Source organism: Ruditapes philippinarum, unplaced genomic scaffold, assembly GCF_026571515.1.
Source record: "Ruditapes philippinarum isolate M1 unplaced genomic scaffold, ASM2657151v2 ctg4374_1_1_1_1, whole genome shotgun sequence".
Classification (NCBI taxonomy): Eukaryota; Metazoa; Mollusca; class Bivalvia; order Venerida; family Veneridae; genus Ruditapes; species Ruditapes philippinarum.
In genome coordinates this window covers 49,281-70,208 of record NW_026855917.1, presented here as the reverse complement: position 1 = coordinate 70,208, position 20,928 = coordinate 49,281, and the positions used below count along the sequence as shown (strand labels likewise).

General features: G+C 34.1%; 1 protein-coding gene across 1 annotated transcript in view; it reads right to left on the bottom strand.

Annotated features, from left to right (window-relative positions):
- Nucleotides 1-8,926: 8,926 nt before the first annotated feature.
- Nucleotides 8,927-20,928, bottom strand: part of LOC132744801 (zinc finger protein 729-like) — a 49,342-nt gene continuing 37,340 nt past the window's right edge. Inside the window, exon 5 of the mRNA XM_060733577.1 lies at nucleotides 8,927-20,073. Within this exon, the coding sequence (XP_060589560.1) occupies nucleotides 15,431-20,073 (4,643 nt within the window). The 3' untranslated portion in view covers nucleotides 8,927-15,430. The remainder of the gene's footprint in view (nucleotides 20,074-20,928) is intronic.

The window sequence follows — 20,928 nt, the reverse complement described above, 5'->3', positions numbered from 1 at the left end:
TTGGTTTTCTGTCAGAATGTTAGCCACTTCCATGGTATTTCTGCCATCGACAGCAGCATTTAACTACAATTAACGGCAGCATTTTTTCTTCGACCGGACCAGATTAAACGTCTGTAAAAATTTCAAGAAAAGACTCACGGGGTAGATATTTGGCTTGCGTGACCCCAATGGATCAACGTCTATATTAATAACACGAAATCCTGCCATTTAGTTAAATCTTGAGATATTTTGAACAAAAAACAGACATTTTCACGGATTTTTCCAAAGCTGTCACTTTTAACCTGCTCAAAATTGTCTATAAACAGGATAAACGAGTCTAAAATTACCTAATAGTATCTCCAGTCAATGAACAATAGTTTCATAGCAACGAAATGGGCCGTATTTGTGTAATATAATAATACCAACCAAATTTATAACCTACCTGTACCGAGTGGTAAATTTCAGCTATCTGCCATCATTGCAGTGATCTGCCATCACTGCCGCCGGTAATAGTATACACCTACGCGTTAAACTTCGCATACACGCATTCGCGTGCAAGCATGAATGAATACATCGTAAATATAGTAGATCTACAGTATAGTCGTCAAATAGATAATGAGACGAAACATCTTAAATAGATATTTAATCAAATAAAGTTCCTGATTTACAACTATGCAATAAAATTGTTCTAAAATGTTTTACAAAACGAGTATGGAGCTCCGTAACAAAAATTATTTGCCTGCGTATACCTTTAAAGAAGCCGACAGCTTCGATTTGTTTGAAGCTTGCATTTTTTTTGAATACCTTTTTACACATTATTTTACTTTCACTTTTGTATGCCTTTGATTTATGAAAAGAAATGTTTCGAAATTTAGCGGTTATTGCCTGATTCAAACTGCCTCGGCTATTTCATCCTACATATAAACTCATTAATGGGCGCAGCAAGTGGTCATAACGAGGCATTAGCAGCTACGGTCAAGACGTATAATTGAAGTTCTTTAAATAAAGTAAAGCGTTTTGTATGTTTCACAAAATTTTATTTAATTTGTTTTTATTTCGGACATCATTAAAGTGAAGTTATTTGTGGATATTAATTAAGCAGTTAAAATAGTGTGATAAGAGGTATGTTCAGTTTATTTGTGTATTTTTGTATTTTAAGTTAATACTTTAAAGTGATTTACCTTTCTGTTAAAAAAAATATATATTTTAAGTCTGAACACCACAGACGAAATATTTATTTGTAGTTATACATTATATAACACCAATGTCTTAATAGCCAATTTAATCTGAACATCACAGTCAAAATACGACATTTGTTCAGGATAATGCTTAAGTTGTCTATACAAAATGTCTGAACACCACAGACAAGACAAGATAGAAGTGTTCGTAATTATGCTGATCCAAACACCATGGAACAGCCTTAATTGTCTGAACACCACAGACAAAGATACATTTGTTCGTAATAATACTTATACAAACAACAGGGAAAAAGCTTAAAATTGTCTGAACACCACAGACAAAAAGATACATTTGTTCTTAATTATGCTTATCCAAACACCATGGAAAAGCTTAAAATTGTCTGAACACCACAGACAAAAAGATACATTTGTTCGTAATTATGCTTATCCAAACACCATGGAAAAGCTCTATTTGACGGTGTAATTTACGATTGATTGCGATAAAATTGTTATCGTTTATATCTATTCTAACGCGATTTTTTATTGAACGGACTGCTAGAAATGGCTAGTCGAGTTCAACTGTTTCAAAAACAATTTTAGAGTCATGGCCGACGACCAGGAGATTTGAAACACATCGTCCAATATTTTCAATTAGGTAGTGCAGTTTTGTCCCAAGGGCTATAATTTGAACAATTTTTGTAGAGGCCCACGAGACAATTTTTCATATAAAATATCTAAGCTAAAGCCTCTATAGTATAATAAAAGAATTTTTTGTTACTGCCTATATTGTCAAATAAATGCCCTAGGGACAAAATTGGCCTCGCTCCAGGGGTCATTGAGTTTCCTTATATGTACATAGTAAAAACTAAAAAAAATCCTAGAGCTAGAGCTTAGATATTTGGCATGAAACATCTTCTAGTGGATGTCTACCACGTTTGTTCAAATAAAAGCCTTAGGGTCAAAATTGACGTCGCCCTAGAGTGTCATTGATTTTCCTAATATATACATGTATATAGTCGAAACTTAAAAAATCTACTTGTGAAAATCCAAAAGAGTAAGAGAGCTTACACATTTGGCATGAAACGTGTTCTAGTGTATATCTACCATGTTTGTTGAAATAAAACTCCTAGGGTCAAAATTGGCCCTGCTCATTGATCATTGATTTTTAGCTCGATTTTTTTTTTGAAAAAAAAGTAGAGGTATTGTTATAGTCAGGTCGGCGTTCCCGTTGCCGTTGCCGTCCGCAAACTTGTATCTGGATCATAACTTTTTTATTTCTTGGTGTATTGTCTTCATACTTGGCCACAACAACCCTTGGGACAAGACCTTTCAGTAGACCACACTAACATTGACCTTCATCCATAAATGACCTTGACCTTCAAGGTTAAAAGTCCAATTTTTGCTTGTTCATGCTGTTATTGGCTGTAACTTTGTTATTTTTGAATGGATTGTCTTCAAACTTGAACATAATATTCTTTAAGGATATCCCTTAAAAATAACCAGCCAGACCTTGACCTTCACTCATAAATGTCCTTGACTTTGAAGGTCAAATTATTGAAATTTTCATTTTTTTGGCTTTTATTGGCTGTAACTTTCTTATTTTTGAATGGATTGTCTTGAAACTTGAACATAATAATCTTCAAAGATTACTGTTAAAAATATACCGAAAGACCTTGACCTTTACTCATTAATGACATTGTCTTTGAAGGTCAAATTATTGAAATTTTCATTGTTTTGGCGGTAACTGACTGTAACTTTGCTATTATTGAAGGGATCAACTTCATATTATAAGAGAACATTCTTAAGGACCAGACCTTGTTGTTTATCAAACCCAAATTTGCTTGGGCTCTTTAATGACCTTGACCTTGAAGGTTAAATTACTGAATTTTCTCAGATTTGTGCATTATATGACCATAATTATATATTTATTGGTGTGTGTGTGTGTCTATTTATATATATATATTTACAACAACAACAACAACTAGAATTGCGTCATTGTTTTTGTATTTATGGAATTGCGTCATTGTTTCTATTTATAGAATTGGGTCATTGTTTCTATTTATAGAATTGCGTCATTCTTTCTATTTATAGAAATTGCATCATTCTTTCTACTTTTAGAAATTGCGCCATTGTTTCTATTTTTAGAAATTGCGTCATTGTTGCTATTTTTAGAAATTGCGTCATTGTTTCTATTTTTAGAAATTGTGTCATTTTTTCTATTTTTAGAAATTGCGTCATTTTTTTATTTTTAGAAATTGCGTCATTTATTCTATTTTAAAAAATTGCATCATTGTTGCTATTTTTAGAAATTGTTGCTATTTTTAGAAATTGCGTCATTTTTTCTATTTTTAGAAATTGAGTCATTTTTTTCTATTTTTAGAAATTGCATCATTGTTGCTATTTTTAGAAATTGCGTCATTTTTTTCTATTTTTAGAAATTGCATCATTATTTCTATTTAAAGAATTTGCATCATTCTTGCTATTTTTAGAAATTGCGTCATTTTTTTCTATTTTTAGAAATTGCATCATTTTTTCTATTTTTAGAAATTGCGTCATTTTTTCTATTTTTAGAAATTGCATCATTGTTGCTATTTTTAGAAATTGCATCACTTTTTCTATTTTTTTTTTAGAAATTGCGTCATTTTTTCTATTTTTAGAAATTGCATCATTGTTGCTATTTTTAGAAATTGCGTCATTGTTGCTATTTTTAGAAATTGCGTCATGTTGCTATTTTAAGAAATTGCGTAATGTTGCTATTTTTAGAAATTTGCTTAATGTTTCTATTCATATATATATACAAAATATATAAACAAAACTTATGTGACAAGACAGACCAACTAAATTTATAAAAAGGAAACATTAAGATATGTTCAAACCTTTCTATGTTTGCGTTTAGAAAAAGTAAAAAGTCGAGCGTTGCCCCCGCCCGGCGGTGGCTCTTGTTCTTATATGTACTGAAAATCCGGTGTTTTTCACAATGTTTTAATTTTCGCTATTTCTTCTAGGGTGACCGTTTAACCTATTTCTCAGGTGAGCGATCCAAGGCCCTACTGGGCCGTCTTGTATTAAATATCTAAGCTTTAGCTCTTTGGGTTTTTAACAGAAGAGTTTTGATTACATATACAAGGATAATTAATGACCTCCTGGGGCAGGGCCAATTTTTACCCTAGGGCTTTTATTTGAACAAACTTGGTAGACACCCACTAGATGTTTCATACTACATATCTAAGCTTTAGCTTTTTGGGCTTTTTAAAAGAAGATTTCTTTGTTTTACTACATACATATAAGGCAAATCAATGACCTCCATCGGGCGCAGGCAATTTTGACCCCAGGGATTTTATTTCAACAAACTTGGTAGACAATTATTAGATGTGTCATGGTACATATCTAAGCTCTAGCTTTTTAAAAAGAATATCTTTTAGGGTTTTTTCTTTCTTTCTGTTGCCATGACAATCAGAATTCTGCAAGGAATTCAATTCTTTGAACAGATTTCAAAGATAACCACCCAAGGAACATTTCTGTAAAGTTTGGAGCGGTTTATGAGGAGATGCCGTTTGAAGTAAAAGTTTAAAGATGGACGCCGGACAGATGCAGGATGAAAAACGATCACAAAAGCTGTGTGACAGGTGAGCTAAAAGTGTTTAAGACCTACTGTTAGCATAAGTGACCTTGTGACTCCCATCTAAGGTATGTTTTTTCCAAATATGAAACCATCAGTCTGTAAATAAAGGCTGTATCATAAATCGGTAGCAATCCATTTTTGGCACCACTGACCTTGACCTAATGACCCCTAACTAAATCCAAAGGAAGAAGACCTGATGCAAGATATTTTCCTACCAAATGAAAGACATCTGTGCATAAGGCTGTATTGGCAAAAGTGAAAAATTTATTTTTAGTACTGACATTGACCCAAATGACCCGTAACTCCATCCAAAGGGAGATTTCTCAATTTTATGTTCCTACCAAATATTAAAGACATCAGTCCATAGAATAAGATAACACCTGTAAAACTTTAAAAAATTCTTTTTTTTTTTTTGACATTGGTAACCTTGACTTTGACCCAAGACCCCTGACTCGAAAAGGACATTCCTAATAATGTCCTTATTAAACGCGAAAAAAAACATGTATATACCGTGTATTATTTCAGGCACGAACGGGCACCTGAGTAGAACCACCGATGTCCCGTAAGCTAGCTGGATAGCTTCCTCACATACAAGAATCCAAAGTCCCTGTCGGGATTCGAACCCACAGCGGTGAGGGACAAGTGGTTTGAAGTCAACCGCCGGGCGGGGGCAACGCTCGACTTTTTACTTTTTCTAAAATTTTTAAAAGCAAAATTCTTAAAGAGGAGATAACTCTTGAAACAAGCAAATTCGTTGAATTTATATCCCCCGCCGAGTACTGGTTATTATTAACACAACAACTGAAGACATAAGGCTTTATTTATATATTAATCATGGCATAAACTGTAATATTCTTTGAACTTGAAGCCTTGTACCTTCAAACAAGAAGAATTTTTAAGTTTTCACTATATACATATAAGGAAAATGTATGACCCCCTGGAGTGGGGCCAATTTTGACCCCAGGGCTAAAATTTGAACAATTTTGGTAGAGGACCTATAGGTTATATCATATACCAAATATCAAAGCTCTAGGCCTTGTACTTTCAGACAAGATTTTTTAATTTTGCATTTTTGAAACTCCTTTTCTGGCCCTGTGACCTATTTATGCAACAGACCGGAACCATTTGATCAACTTTGGCAGGGGACCACCCTAGGATCATTCCTGTAAAGTTTGGTTGCTGTGCAGTCATTTGTTTCTGAGAAGATGTTGTTTAAAGAAATTGCTGACGACGCACGACGACAGACGGTGGGGGATCACAATAGCTCACCTAGATGTAAAAACATCTTAATCTCCAGACTTCATTGCCATTTTCAAGGCATCAAGAAGGGATCTCACAATTTTCAAATATTTTTAAATGTTATTGTAACAAATCATTTTAATTCTTCTTTAATAAAAACTAGAAATGTGTCCATAGGACACGGGTGCCCCCACCGCGCCACTGTTCTGTCAATCCTATGACTCTAGGTCAAATATTTTTTGAAAACTAAAAATCTTTTTACTAAGTAAAGGGCAAGAACTTTACAAATACTGAATAAATCCCCAAGCAAACCCCATGTTGAAAATTTCAAATTTATACTACTGTAATTCAAGGGCAATAACTCTAACAAAACTGAAAAAAATCCACATGCAAAGTCCCAGGTTCATAGCTTCACAGTGAGGTGAATCATTATTCCTGTAATTTAGTGATGTTGATCATTATTCCTGTAAAGTTGGTCGATTCTAACTCAAGCACTCAAGGATCAAATAACAACATAATGAAACAGTTTTTACTAAGTCAAGGGAAATAACTCTACAAATACTGGATAAATCCACAAGCGAAACCCCAGGAACAAACTAAATATGCTGAGCAACTTTCCAATAAGGTTTAATGACTCTATGTCAAATCCTTTTTGAGTTACATGCGACACATGTTGAAAATTGCAAACATTTTCTAAGTCAAGGGCAATAACTCTAAAAATACTAAATAAATCCAGACGAAAATACCCAGGTGCACAACTACACATGCTGATCAACGTTCCTGTAAAGTATCATGACTCTAGGTCAAATACTTTTTGAGTTACATGCGACACAAGTTGAAAATTGCAAAATTTTACTAAGTCAAGGGCAATAACTCTAAAAATACTAAAAATATCCGGACGAAAATACCCAGGTGCACAACTACACATACTGATCAACATTCCTGTAAAGTTTCATGACTCAAGTCAAATACTTTTTGAGTTACATGCGACACAAGTTGAAAATTACAAAATTTTACTAAGTCAAGGGCAATAACTCTAAAAATACTAAAAATATCCAGACGAAAATACCCAGGTGCACAACTTCACATGCTGATCAACATTCCCATAAAGTTTCGTTGAATTCCAGCCATTAGTTGCAGAGAACTACTCTGGAAACGAAATTTGGAAAAAATTTTACTGAGTCAAGGGCAATAACTCTAAAAATACTAAAAATATCCAGACGAAAATACCCAGGTGCACAACTTCACATGCTGATCAACATTCCCATAAAGTTTCTTTGAATTCCAGCCATTAGTTGCAGAGAACTACTCCGGAAACGAAATTCGGACGGACGGATGGACGGACGGACGGACAACGCCAAAACTATATCCCCCTCCCGATTCCATCGGCGGGGGATAATAAAGATACATTGTAATACATGATGTGAGTGTAACAAAGAACAATTGTGAATCATTTATAGTAACAATTAAAGTAGAAAATAAAAAAATTAGATTCAAATAAATTTCAAGTTCAAAATGAAAATACTCATGGAAAATCTAATCACATATGATGTAGGTGTTGTTAATAAATGTATAGTTTGAATTAAAAGTACATGTAAATCCAAGAAGATATAAGAAAGGAAATGAATGATAGGAAAATTCAAAGTTTGCGGAGATAATTCTAAAAATGGATGCTAGATTGATAAACCTTGCCATATGATTATGATGTGGGAGTTTGAAGTAAATCCTATAAGGGATGAAGAAGTTTGAGTAAAAAATACTAATTTCTAGGGAAAAAAACTAAGTTCAAAGGGACATAATTCAGGAAATAGTCAAGCTAGAGTATTAAACCTTCTCACAAATGATTGAGTGATAGTAAAAAGCATATTGTATGATGTTTAATTAGATACATTAAGAATGATAGAAATTATGGAGAAAAAAAAACATTTTTTCATGAAAATTCGAAGTTCAAGGGAGGTAATAATCTGATAATTAGTGTGCTAGTGTTGTAAACCTTGATATGACCAGAAACATATATTTATTTGAAGTAAATACCTTTGTGAAAAAGCGTAAAAACTTTAATAAGAAATTTTGACAAAGTTGCCAATGTTCCATGAGTAGGACAGCTCTTAATATACAATGTACTCCCTATAGTCAAGATGAAAATGAATTGTGTAGTCTCCATACTGCTTTTTACTTTCATAAAAATGTCTTCAGTACTTTTTGAGTAATCACAAATATTGTTATATTTGCCATTTACTAAGCCTACTTGATGCCATGGCAACCAAAGTTTTCAATATTGGAAGAAAAGATAAAGACATGCATAATCTCCAGACTGCCATCTTCCCTATATAAAATTTCACAAAAATATTTTCAGCACTATTTGTGTTATCACTGTCTCCAGTTTATTTTCAGTCTAGTTATTGCCATAGCAGTCAAAGTTTTCAACATAGGAAGAAAAGAAAATGAATGCATTATCTCCAAACTGCCATCTATCCATATAATTATCGAGTTTCATAAAAAAAAAATCAGTACTTTTCGCGTTATCACTGGATCTAGTTTTGTGGATGGACTGTCACCATTATTTGGGGTTTATGTACTTTTTTATCTTTATGTGGCACTTTTCCACATAAACCAGTAAAATTACCATGGGATTACAACAATTAGCAGGACGGAATGAAGCACATAGCTCCAGACTGCTAACTACCCATAATTACATTAAGTTTCATAAAAAAAAAAAATCAGTATTTTTTGCGTTAGATGGAAGCCAGTTTTGAGGACAGACTTTGTAAACTTTAAGTCTCCTCCAGTTAAATAGGTAGGGGACTAATAAAATGGGGCAAATTATTACAGAAGTGGTGCAAGTCGTTAGACGAACTGTCATTGGACGATTCATTATATAACAAGGTCAAGCAAAAAAAGAAAAATCAACATTTTTCTTCATTTATTTATATTTGCAAATGCTTAAACAATTACGAAAACTAGTTATTAAATTCACAATTATGTAACACAAAAATGATGATATAAGATGAACATGCAAACAATTTATTTAATAAGCAATTTAAAAGTCTCTACCGCTTAGAACCCAAGCAACATTCTGAATGGCTGTTGGCATAATTGAATGCCAACATGACAAACTAGACTCTTTTGAGTTCTTAGTTTATCTGTATTATAGTTATGTGTTTAGATTCCATGCTTAATAATGAAATTATGTTTATACAACAGATAATCAAAAGATCCAATTTTCTCAAACTGACGTTTCAACTTTTCTCTATTTTAAGTAAATTTGCTAAAAATGTTCTTTAAAAGTAATCTCAGGAAACAGTTTTTAGGGACAGCCAGACAGATGCACTGAAAAACAGAGGGCAAATCTTTAAAAATCTCTGGCTGTAACCAGAATATAACATTTTTAAAATTAACTAAAGAGTAGATTACTCTAGATGATGTGAGTGGTGACAAAGAACAATTATCTGAAGTTCAAAGTAGAGATCATTTAATCAAAAATTTATAGTAACAAAGAAGAAAAGTGAAAAATATAACAATTTTCAAAAAACATATACCATTTATAGTATCAAAGAAAAAACTAAAGAAAAACAAGATTGCATTTGTGAAAAATGCAGTGCCACCACATTAATACAATGCTAAATCATTTTGAAAGGTTTGTAGAACTCAAATTTGATTGAATGTAACAATTTTTTACATAGATGTATTGCTTCTAATAACGTCATTTTTCCGATGTTAGTTTTTTGTCACATTGGAAAAATGACGTTTTTAGAATCTAAAAAATCGTTACATTCAATCAAATTTGAGTTCTACAAACCCCTCAAAGGGCTTTTTATCCCAAAACCAAGTGCCTATGTATTAAATAGTAGTTTAGGGTGTTTTTTTTGTATCTATAGTATGAATGACTCTAACTTGATCCTCAAGAGAGATGTTCACGGTACTGTAACATGATTGCCAAAGAGAATAAAAAAATTGCTCCGCTGGTTTTAAAGACATCATCTTTACAATTTGACATACGATTTATCGAACAATGAATGCATTCAACTATCACAATGTTCAATTTACACCAAATAAATTAAATCAGAGTGTTTGCTCATAATAAAAGCACCGACCGCATTAATCCTTTATCATTATTTTCACACACAAAAAAAACCCACAGAAAACAATAGAAAACACTATCCGTAAATTACTTTTCGCCGGTTTATTCTTATCTTTACCAAATCATCCGTAAATTACTTTTCGCCGGTTTATTCTTATCTTGACAAATACACAGGTGCAGTTGTGTATTAGGTCCCGTAAGGGCAATTATAAGTTTTTTCTTCGCACTCTCGTGTGTTTACCTATTTGAAAGTTTGTTGCGCCGTTTTATACGTGCCAAAATCTGTTAGGATGACAGTTGGCTGCATATATTACAGATTAGTGTTATATAGAATGCATTTAAAAAAGGAAACTACACCGACAGTCTTAAGCTGGCCGCTGTTTACAAATCGGCTGTTGTGCAGGTGTGACCGCCCGTTCAGGTTTTACGGTCGAAAGAAAATTAATGACCCCCTGGGAGGGGCCAATTTTGACCCCAGGGCTTTTATTTACAAATTTGATAGACACCTATTAGAAGATGTTTCATGCTTAATATCTACGTATTAGCTGTTTCGGTTTTTTTTAAAAGAAGATTTTTAAAGTTTTAACTACATACATATAAGGAAAATCAATGAACCCCCCCAAGATGGGGCCAATTTTGACTCCAGGGCTTTTATTTGAACAAGCTTGGTAGACACTAACTAGAAGATGTTTCATACTTAATATCTAGCTATTTGTTTTTTTTTTAAAGAAGATCGTTTTTTTAAGTTTTTACTGTATACAGCAAAACAACTTTGGTAGAGGACCTAAAGATGATACCACATACCCAAGCTCTAAGCATTGTACCTTCAGACAAGAATATTTTTCAAGTTTTTGCTAGATGTACATAGTTAAAATCAATGACCCCCGGGGCGAGGCTTATTTTGATCCCAGGGCTATAATTTGAACAATCTTGGTAGAGGTCTAACAGATAATGCTTTATGCAAAATATCTATGCCATAGTCATTGTGTGTCTTTACAAAAAGATTTTTAAAATTTGTTCATATAATTCCTGTTGGTTGCCATGGCAACAAGATTTCTGCATGGAATCAAATTCTTTGAACAACTTTGGAAGCCCTTCACCAAGGAACAATCCTGCCAAGTTTGGTTGAAATTGGACTAGTGGTTTTTCACAAGAGGAATAACACACGCGCATGCACACACACAGATGTGAATCGCCAAATGCCACCGCATCACAGATGTTGCGGTGGCATAACAAATTGTGATATACATGATTCTTTGTTAAAATCTTTAAGAAAAACACATTACACAGACAACTAACAGCCAAAAGAGATTGAATTTTGTTCCTTCAAGTAAAAACGAAAGATCAACACAATATCTCTATTATAACTTGTATATCACTACCCTTTTTAACAGCCAAGGACAGTAATATGATCCACATTTTAATAGAATTAACATTTTACTCACTAAATGGTGGTTTAAACCATCTAACACCAGATGTGTTTGTAAAACAAATTGTTTCTAACCATGTATGATCTGTTAAATTACAGTATATATAACATTTAATCAATGTCATTTTTCAAAATAAAGCTCTGAACTAGAGGCATGTTGTGGCTTTAACATACAGTCATGGTTACAGATAGTCACAGAGGCAGACTGGGCAAAAACTACATACATTCATTAGCAGAAAAAATGTTAATTTGAATTTTATATTGCATTCATATACAGATGTATATTATATACCTATAAATTTTCTCCATAAAAATACACGCAAATCATGAAGCGCCAATACAATTGGTTCCAAGGATAGAAAAATCTGAGTTATGTTAGTGACCAAGACAGTAAAAACAGTACCATATATGGAAGTGCTAAACTATTGTTCTCCATTGGTTCCAATTTTAGCTGTGCCTTATACAAAAACTGGTGATACTTAGGGTGGTCTCTTAAATTTGTAAAAAAATATTCATCTGTCATTTATTAATATTATTTCTTGACAGCTATATCTTTGTTTGTGAAATAAGTAAAAGAAGTTTAGTTAACTGAATCTCTTTTTGTCTAAAAATTTATAGGTATATACTAGAAGGAAAATTATGTTGTAATAGCTTTCTGGAGCAATTTATTTTGCTGCTAGGCATCGTGCAAAAATTGATATCAATTTTCCAACACTACTCATAGCAAAATACAAAGCCTTAGGAAGCTACTACAACATATCAAGTCGTAACACTAAAGTCAACAAGGCAAATTCATTTTTTTACAGAAAGGCAATGATTTTTTTTGCATTTACACAAAAAACTTTAATTTATTTACATTCTAACACATGTCAAATAGTAAGACGCAACTTCTATTTATAAGTTCAATCCAAATGTTTTTACATAGTAGAAACACCAACAAAAAAATGAATATTTATAATTTTCAAAACAAAAAGCAAACAAATGTAGAACCTGTAATGTAGAACCTGTGGTAGTTGACACTAACAAAGTTTGCACTCTTACCCTATGCTACGACCGGATGTAAACAATACGTTCGCACAGGGCATGCGCGGTGGTTAAATTCCACCCATTTTATTCGATTAAATTCTAGAACAACCTCTACTTTCGGTTTCAATTTTGCTGACAAGGAACAGTTTGAGTCAACGTAAGTGTTAATTTTAATTGCAATGTCCAAAACTTTGCACTACACGGCGTAATTTTCATTACATATCCGGTATTATCACCGTCATGGTAGTTTTTATTCCACTCGGTCAAAATGACGGTACACATTTACATGTAAACAAACAGATTTAACTTCTCAGACAATTTAAATAAGGAATGGACACACGGTAAACTCTGTTGCAACGTAAAGTATATTCATAAATCTGTTTGAGAAAAATTGTCTCCGTGTTCAAATAAATTTCAAAAACGGGAAAAAAAGCAGTCTTTTACCGATACCCTGCAACAGAACCTTATTATTCTGACGAATTAAATTGACTTTATAACGCTCGTATACAATTATTTATTGATCGATTTTCATTATATTTATTTTGCAATACCTATCATTCAATATGCAATCAAACAAAACCAAGTTTTCATACATTCAAGGAAATTGTAAGTTAGGACGAGCTTTCAAAACGAACAGGTAGCAATTTCCAACACGCTTACCGAAACTCCAACATGGCGGCTCATTTGCATAATTTATTCATAAACGCAGGAGCATAGAACTTTGTTAGTGGTTGAATCGTCGATTATTACAAGCATATTAAAGTAGTATAGTATCCGACGCAATCAATTTCGGATACGTATACGACAAGAAGAAATATTGGAACAAATGTTGTAAAAAAACGAATATTCGAATATGAAAAACGAATATTCGCACATCAAATTCCTTATTCGTTCGCAGACCTAATATAAATAAAATGAAAATCAATTATTGACCCAATAACACAATGTTTCATGTCAATAATCTTACCTATAGCCTTTGTCAATTCAGGAGATGATGATTTTTCAAGTTTTTACTACATACATATAAGGAAAACCAATGACCCCTTGTGGCAAGGCCAATTTTTACCCAGGGATGTAATTTGAACACTTACATGTAGATTTTCATATGATGATGCTACATACCAAATATCCCAGCTCTAAGCCTTGCATGTTCAGAGAAAAAGAGTTTTTAAGTTTATACTTTATGAACATAATGAAAATGGGTCAGACAGAAAAAAATGCCGGCTTGCATTTGTATACCAAAATCACGAGGCTGTGATGTGACGAAAAAAAAATTTACCACTGACCATTAATGTCGACGATTTAACTAAATCGGGTAACGGAAAGTGGATGCGCAACAGACATGAAATCACATCCCAAGGTATGGGACCACATGTTAATGCTGTATACCAAATATCAAGAGGCTGTGATAAGTAGTAACTGCTACAAAAATTTCCTACCATTAACCATTAATGTCGAAAATCTAAGTCGGTAAACAGGAAGTGGATGTGCGAGAGACCTGAAAAACCGAAGCCCACTGTCAGAGAAGATTTTTAAAGATTTCATTTCAGCCCTTGATCCTGACCCAGATGTTCAATTCAGCAAAACCATTTGAACAATTTAAGTAGTGCTTCATGCTAGGACCATCCCAGGAAAATTTCATCAAAGGCCCAGTCTAAAAAGTTGACGAAGGACACACGGACATACTGACGAACGACGGACACATTTTGATTACGAGCACTTTATGCTTAGGTGACCATCAACGTATTGGTGAAGTTTGAGGGTCAATGGGTTGTCCAGTAATCAGTTGATTGAAAACTGTAATGAAACACAAGGTCAGTGTGAACTTGACTTATGATCCCAAAATAAAATTGGGTCATTTACTGGCCAAGACAAATGCACTTGCGAAGTTTGAGGACCAAGGGACCATGGGTTGTCGAGTCAATGTGACTTTGACCCCAAAATCAATAGGAGTCAGCTACTTCCTAAGTTAAGGGTACTTAAGTTATTGATTTGAAACAATGTGGGGATGGATCGACCAACATCATGCTGCAAAACAAGATGTCCCTTTTCTTCAAAGGTGGACACAGTAAATAGCCCGACAATTACAAGCGCATAAATAAACGTAATTAAGCATATTGTACACATACAGTCCACAAATTTGTATTTAACTAAAATATTATCATTTTGTTTATTTTTTTGGGCGACCCTGGCCATGTTGTTAAGGTCGTTGACTCCAAACCCCTCTGAGGGTTCGAATTCCGACAGGGACTATGGATTCTTTCATGTGAGGGAGCCTATCCAGCTAGCTTATGGAACGTCGGTGGTTCTGGAAATAATGCACAGAAGGGCACCAGAGGTCTTCCGCCACCAGTAAAGCTGGAACGTCACCATATGAACTATAATGTGACGGTGGGACGTAAAACCCAATTAAACAAAATAAACAATAATTATGTTCACTAAAAAAGTCTACAATACCTTTTTTTTCTTAAACACCAGGGAACTTATTTTGTTGAATATTGTACACTTTGAATGCAGTCAACTTTCTAAAGCAAAGTCGGTATACCAATAATTGTTCATCATTAAGCAAGAGTTAGACAGTTAATTAATAAATGTACATTCCTCTTTGGCAGCTGACTTTCAAGAACAAATACCTTTAAATGGTAATTGTATAATACTTTACTTTTCAGTAATTCATTTTCTATAACACAGTCAGATTCTTGAAATTGAAAAGTACAAATATTTCCAGTAATTCATTTTCTATATCAAAGACAGCTATTTGATAATTGAACAGCGCAATTCTTTTCATTAATTTTCTAGAATAGTTTATTTATTCTACACTAGTATTCATACTAGTCATCTAGAACACTAATTCTCTGTCAGGCACTGTGAATATTTTACTGCTGCTGACTCTCTAAAACAATAACAATTTGCTGGTCACTATACATGTTTCTTAGAGCTTCAATCTTTTCAAAATCTGCAGCATCCACTGTCCCATCCTCTCCAATATTAATGCTGAAATTTTCTGCTCCAGCAACACCTTCAGTTAAATCTTCTTCAGTAATAACTTGTAAATTCTCTTCTCCAACAAATTCATTCTCAGTGCCCTCCTCTTGAGTTATAACCTGAATGTGACTGTCACCTTCTACAGTATTATTTTGTCCCTCTACTCCATCTAGTGTTTGGGTTATCAGTGCAATGTGCTCATCCTGACCAGCTTGTGTAACGAGTGTGTAATTTTCCCCATTTAACTCCAGGTTTCCACCTGTACTTTGATATGTAACATGTCCATCTTCTGTCACTGTTTCAGTAGCATTTAAATCCCCTTGCATTATAGCATTTACCTGCAGACTTCCATGTTCATCTCTCTTAGTTACTACTTCAAATGAGTGCTCATCCAAATTAGATGTGTCAGCTGTTTCACCTGAATTTTTCATGACAATGAAAGGTGCATTTGGTCTTATTTTAAGTGTATGCCTAGATGATGCAGGCTGATTCTGCTCTTCAATCATTTCCTCTTCTTTTAATTCTTGGCTAACAATATTACCATGTGTGTCTATATAAACAACTTGTGTTTTCTGCGCCATTTGGTTCTTGACTTTTGTTTTGTCACGGTAACCAACACCCTCTCCTACTCGTGTTGCAACATAATTTGTTAATTCCTCCTTATCTATTCCGTGAACTGTGTTTAAATGTCTAATCAGTTTTGGCTTCACAAAGAATGCTTTGTCACATTCAGTACATTTAAATGGACGTTCATCATTGTGTGTACGAATGTGTGCTGTGAGCTGATAGTTCTCACTAAAAGATTTCGGACAAAGTTCACACTGATGAGGACGCGAATTGGCATGAGAAAACATGTGAATACGTAAGAGATTCTTTGACACAAATGCCTTTGAACATACAGAGCATTTAAAGGGTTTCATGCCAGTGTGGCGCCTAATATGTTCCAAGTAAAATCCTTTCTGGGTAAACCCATGACCACAATAATTACACGTAAAGGGTTTTGTTATTGCATGGATAAATGAATGCTGTCTAAGACATTGTTTAGTACGGAAACCTTTATTACATACATTACACCTAAAGCTTCGGACTTCATCATGAATACGCATATGATCTGTAAGATTCTTCTTATCAATGATGCATTTACCACATGTAGGACAGTGAGGATATCTGTGGTCAGGGTGATCCTCTTCTAGGTGAAACAGAACTAGACACTTGTACTGGAACATCAGTTCACATACTCCACATTCAAACCTATAGCTTGGAAGCTCAACTGGGTTTATGTCTGTAGAAGCTCCAGTAACAATAACTTCCTCAACCATACTCTCAGTTTCAGTTGTAGGTATACTCTCATCATCCAAGACACCCAAGTTTCCTTTCTCTTCAACAATATCTGATACTGAACTAGGTACCACATCTTTCCTTTGCTCTACTTCTTCTGGCTTGCTACCTTGTGCAGTTTTTAGCTTGTCTTTATTTTCTGCTTCCATTTTAAGCTTCTTTTCACAAGCAACTATTCCAAGGGGCTTATCTCCAATACTTTGCTTATTTTCATCATTTACATTCTTTTTACCATTTGAATTATTCTTATTTTCAATGTCTTCTATCTGTGCTATTGCCTCTTGCAGGACATCCATGGACTCGTAACTTTGCTCTGTTCCTCCCGCTGGCAAGACTTGGACATTGATAACATGTGATTGCTCTCCACTGTTTGCTAACTTTGTTGCGACTAAAGGATTACCATCAGCATCAACAAAACCAACAGCAGAATAATCAGAATCATCTTGTACAAAATAAGATTGTCCTGGCTGGGGGGCGCTGTACTGACACCGTCCACAATCACACAAATCTTTTCCTACCTTCACCTTAAAGATATGAGATATCAAGTGTCTTTTATACAGAGAATGTTTTACATACTGTTTCCTGCAATTTGTCCAGGTACATATTGGCTCAGGTTTAGCCCCTTTTTTAACTTTACCTCTGTGTACTATCATATGTGTCATCAGAGAACTTGTTGTTTGATACTTTCTATGACAATACTCACATTCAAAGTCTTTTGTTTCCCTATGAGTTTCCATATGCCGTTCTAATCTCTGTTTAAACTGGGTAACAAACGGACAATCCTGACATACATACTGTCTTTTTCCTCTTTTCTTTGCTTCCTCTGGATGAGCCTTTTTCAAATGTCTCCACTGAGGTAAAACATTAGCATCGAAAATTTGCTGACAAATATCACATGTATATGTGTTGTCACCATCGTGAATTTGCATGTGTTTTAGCAATTGTGATTTGTCAAGAAAGGTACGAGGGCAAAGATGGCATAAATGGTATTTATCATTATCCTGGTCAGCATGAACTGTGGACATGTGATCCTCCAACTCTTCGTTTGATCGAAACTTGGAATCACAATGTTTGCAATTCTTCCCGGACCTACTAAGATGAAGTTTAATGTGACGTTGAAGGCTTTTACTACTGATGTACAAACGGTCACAGATGTGGCATTTCCAACTTTTAGTGTCTTTATGCAAGTCTCTATGGTCTACCAAGTTTCTCTTTTCAAAAAATCTTTTATTGCAAAATTCACAAATAAATACCTTTTCTTCTTTGTGAATACGAAAATGTTCTGTCAAATCCTTCATATCATCAAATGTTTTTCCACAATGATGACAGAAAAAGTCATTTTCTTTTGGGTGGTTAGCTAGCACATGCTTTCGACGTGTGTCATACATCGAAAACTGCATTTCACACACGCCACATTGTAGATGATAATTAACTTTAGTACAATCTGATTCTTTGTGTTTCTGAAAACTCTCTTCTTCTTTAACCTTAAAACCATTTCCGCATTTGTCACACAAGTAATCAAAAACAAGATGTATCAACCTATGTTTGTGAAATTCTTCCATACTCTCAAAATCCTGACTACAAATTTCACATGAAGTTTTACCTTCATTCATTAAATACCCAAAATACATAAGTGTTGTGTACTGTAACTGATGGTCATGTCTTCGATGAACTTGCAATTGAGAATTATTGGCAAATTTTTTACCACAATGTTGACAGATGAAATCTTTTTTCCTATGACTTAGCTTATGTACCTGGTAACTCACTAAAGATTTAAACTGTTTCTTACATCCCTGACATGTATATGCAGCATCCTTTAGCTCTTTTTTATGGACAGAGAGCATATGCTGTTCTAAATCTTCCTGGGCATCAAATAATTTACTGCAGTCAGGACATACTTTCTTCCCTAGTCCAGCAAGAACTTTACTACGTGCTGGTTTATCCCCTCGACCTTCCAACTGTGATTTAGTTTCATCTTGGTTTCCACTTTCATCAACCTCTGGTTCAATGATGTGGGTAAACTTATCAAAATCAATTGGATTTTCTTCCAGGTTATGCCCTTTGTGGACCTTCCTCACATGTTGATTAACATAATCTTTCCTTTTCATTAGTTTTGCACAAAATGGACACTCGTACATTTTGTTGGTATGGAGGAGACTATGTCTCCTCATATTGGCTGGAGTCAGGAATGTCTGTCCACAAATATTGCATGTTGGCTTTTTTCTGCCTTTAGTATCTTTAGGTATAGCAATATCATCGCTTTTAGGCTCCCTTGAGATTTTAGGTACTTTGATATCTGGTGAGAAATCATCGTCTGTAATATTATGATCTTCTAATTCCTCATCATCCACATCATCTGCATAGTCATCATCATCATCACCATCAACTTCAAACATGTCATTTACTTCAGTTTCAGGCTCATCATCATCATTACCAGTAGCTATACCATCAACATTTTTTGAATGTATATTTTTCATATGTTCCTCCAGTAAATAACCTACACAAAATTTCTTATCACACTCAGTACATGCAAATTTGTAATATATTCCTCTTTGGGGTGCTAAACCAACACCATCAACTGATCCAAATGAAGTTTCCATTTCAAATAAATCTTCTTCATTATTAGAGTTCTTAACTATATTTCTACTATGTTTAGCATTTTCAGCACTGTTTTCTCTCTGTGGTGATTTTATAGTCTTAATAATATTAACGTGTTTTCCCACAATCTCCTCCCTCTTTCGACTTTTGTTTTGTTTTACCAAGACATCTGTGCTTTCAGATGCTATCACTTGCTTTGACTTTGTAGGTGAATCTTTAATTCCAGACTGGTTTCCATTTGACTGATCAAGTGCTTTTTCATACTCAACATCAACAGGTTCCTTTTTGACCTGGACAAGAACACCTCCATCTTTCTTAAAACTTTTCCTTCCACTTATAATATCCGCCCAGTTTGGTGTTGCTACATTTCTTGTCCTTCGGCCACTTGAACTCACTTCTGACGTCACATTCACATCTTTTACTGTTATTGTAGTTTTTCCATGTCTTTTGCCTTCAGTTGATTCTTTTGCTGTTACTTCAATTTCTACGGCATTGCCTTGTCTGACTGTCACATTTCTTATTTTAATATCCATTGATTTATCAGACTGATTTCTTGGTTTTGCTTGCCTTCCTTTTTCCACAGGTGATACTTCTACACCTTGAAGAAAAACATTTTATTTTTCAAAAAAGTAATAAGTGCCTTTAAATAATCACCATCATCACATATTCTGATACAGGTTAGTGGTTGTACATATTTTGTTTCAGAATCACTTGAATAACAGAAATAAATATTATTTGGAAAATATAATTACATTCTAATTTGCCTACGCGACCACGTGTATTAAGCGACTTTTGTCTTATGCAACTACTTTAAATTCCCCCGATCATTTTCTTTCTATACCTTTAATGCAACGCTCTGTCCCTACTGAGATGGTGTATACACTTCTCTGTTGATATATAGACTGCATTGAATTGACCTTGCACTTGATCAGCAATTGAATTAATTGTTACAATTAGATGTAGTTTATTTCAAATGAAAAAAGCACAACAGAAAACATCTTCACTTATTAAGGTTTTTCCTGTTGGAGACAAGGAGAAGTTTAAAAATTCTGGAAAAATGTCAAACATGTACTTTATGGATCAACACATTTAGATTATCGGAGCGTTCTAAGTTGAAAAACATTCCCACAGCAAATGAAAGATGAAAGATGTCATGTATAAATTTTGACTTTTTTTATCATGCTTTGTCTTAACGAGACGTTTCATTAAGCGAACGTTTTGGGTGTTGAGCAGTGGCTTAATACATGTTTGACTGTAATTAAGTCTGAAATGATTACATGGTTTAAACATACCAACATAAGATAAAAGAAACTAGAACTATCACTAAATGTGATTAATACCCCCCCAAGACTGCTTCGGAAATGAGGAAGTTACAAGTAACAGAATACCTTGCATACGAACTGAAATAGAGTTATGGTTGTGGGCAATTACAGATAACTATAGTTCTTGTATG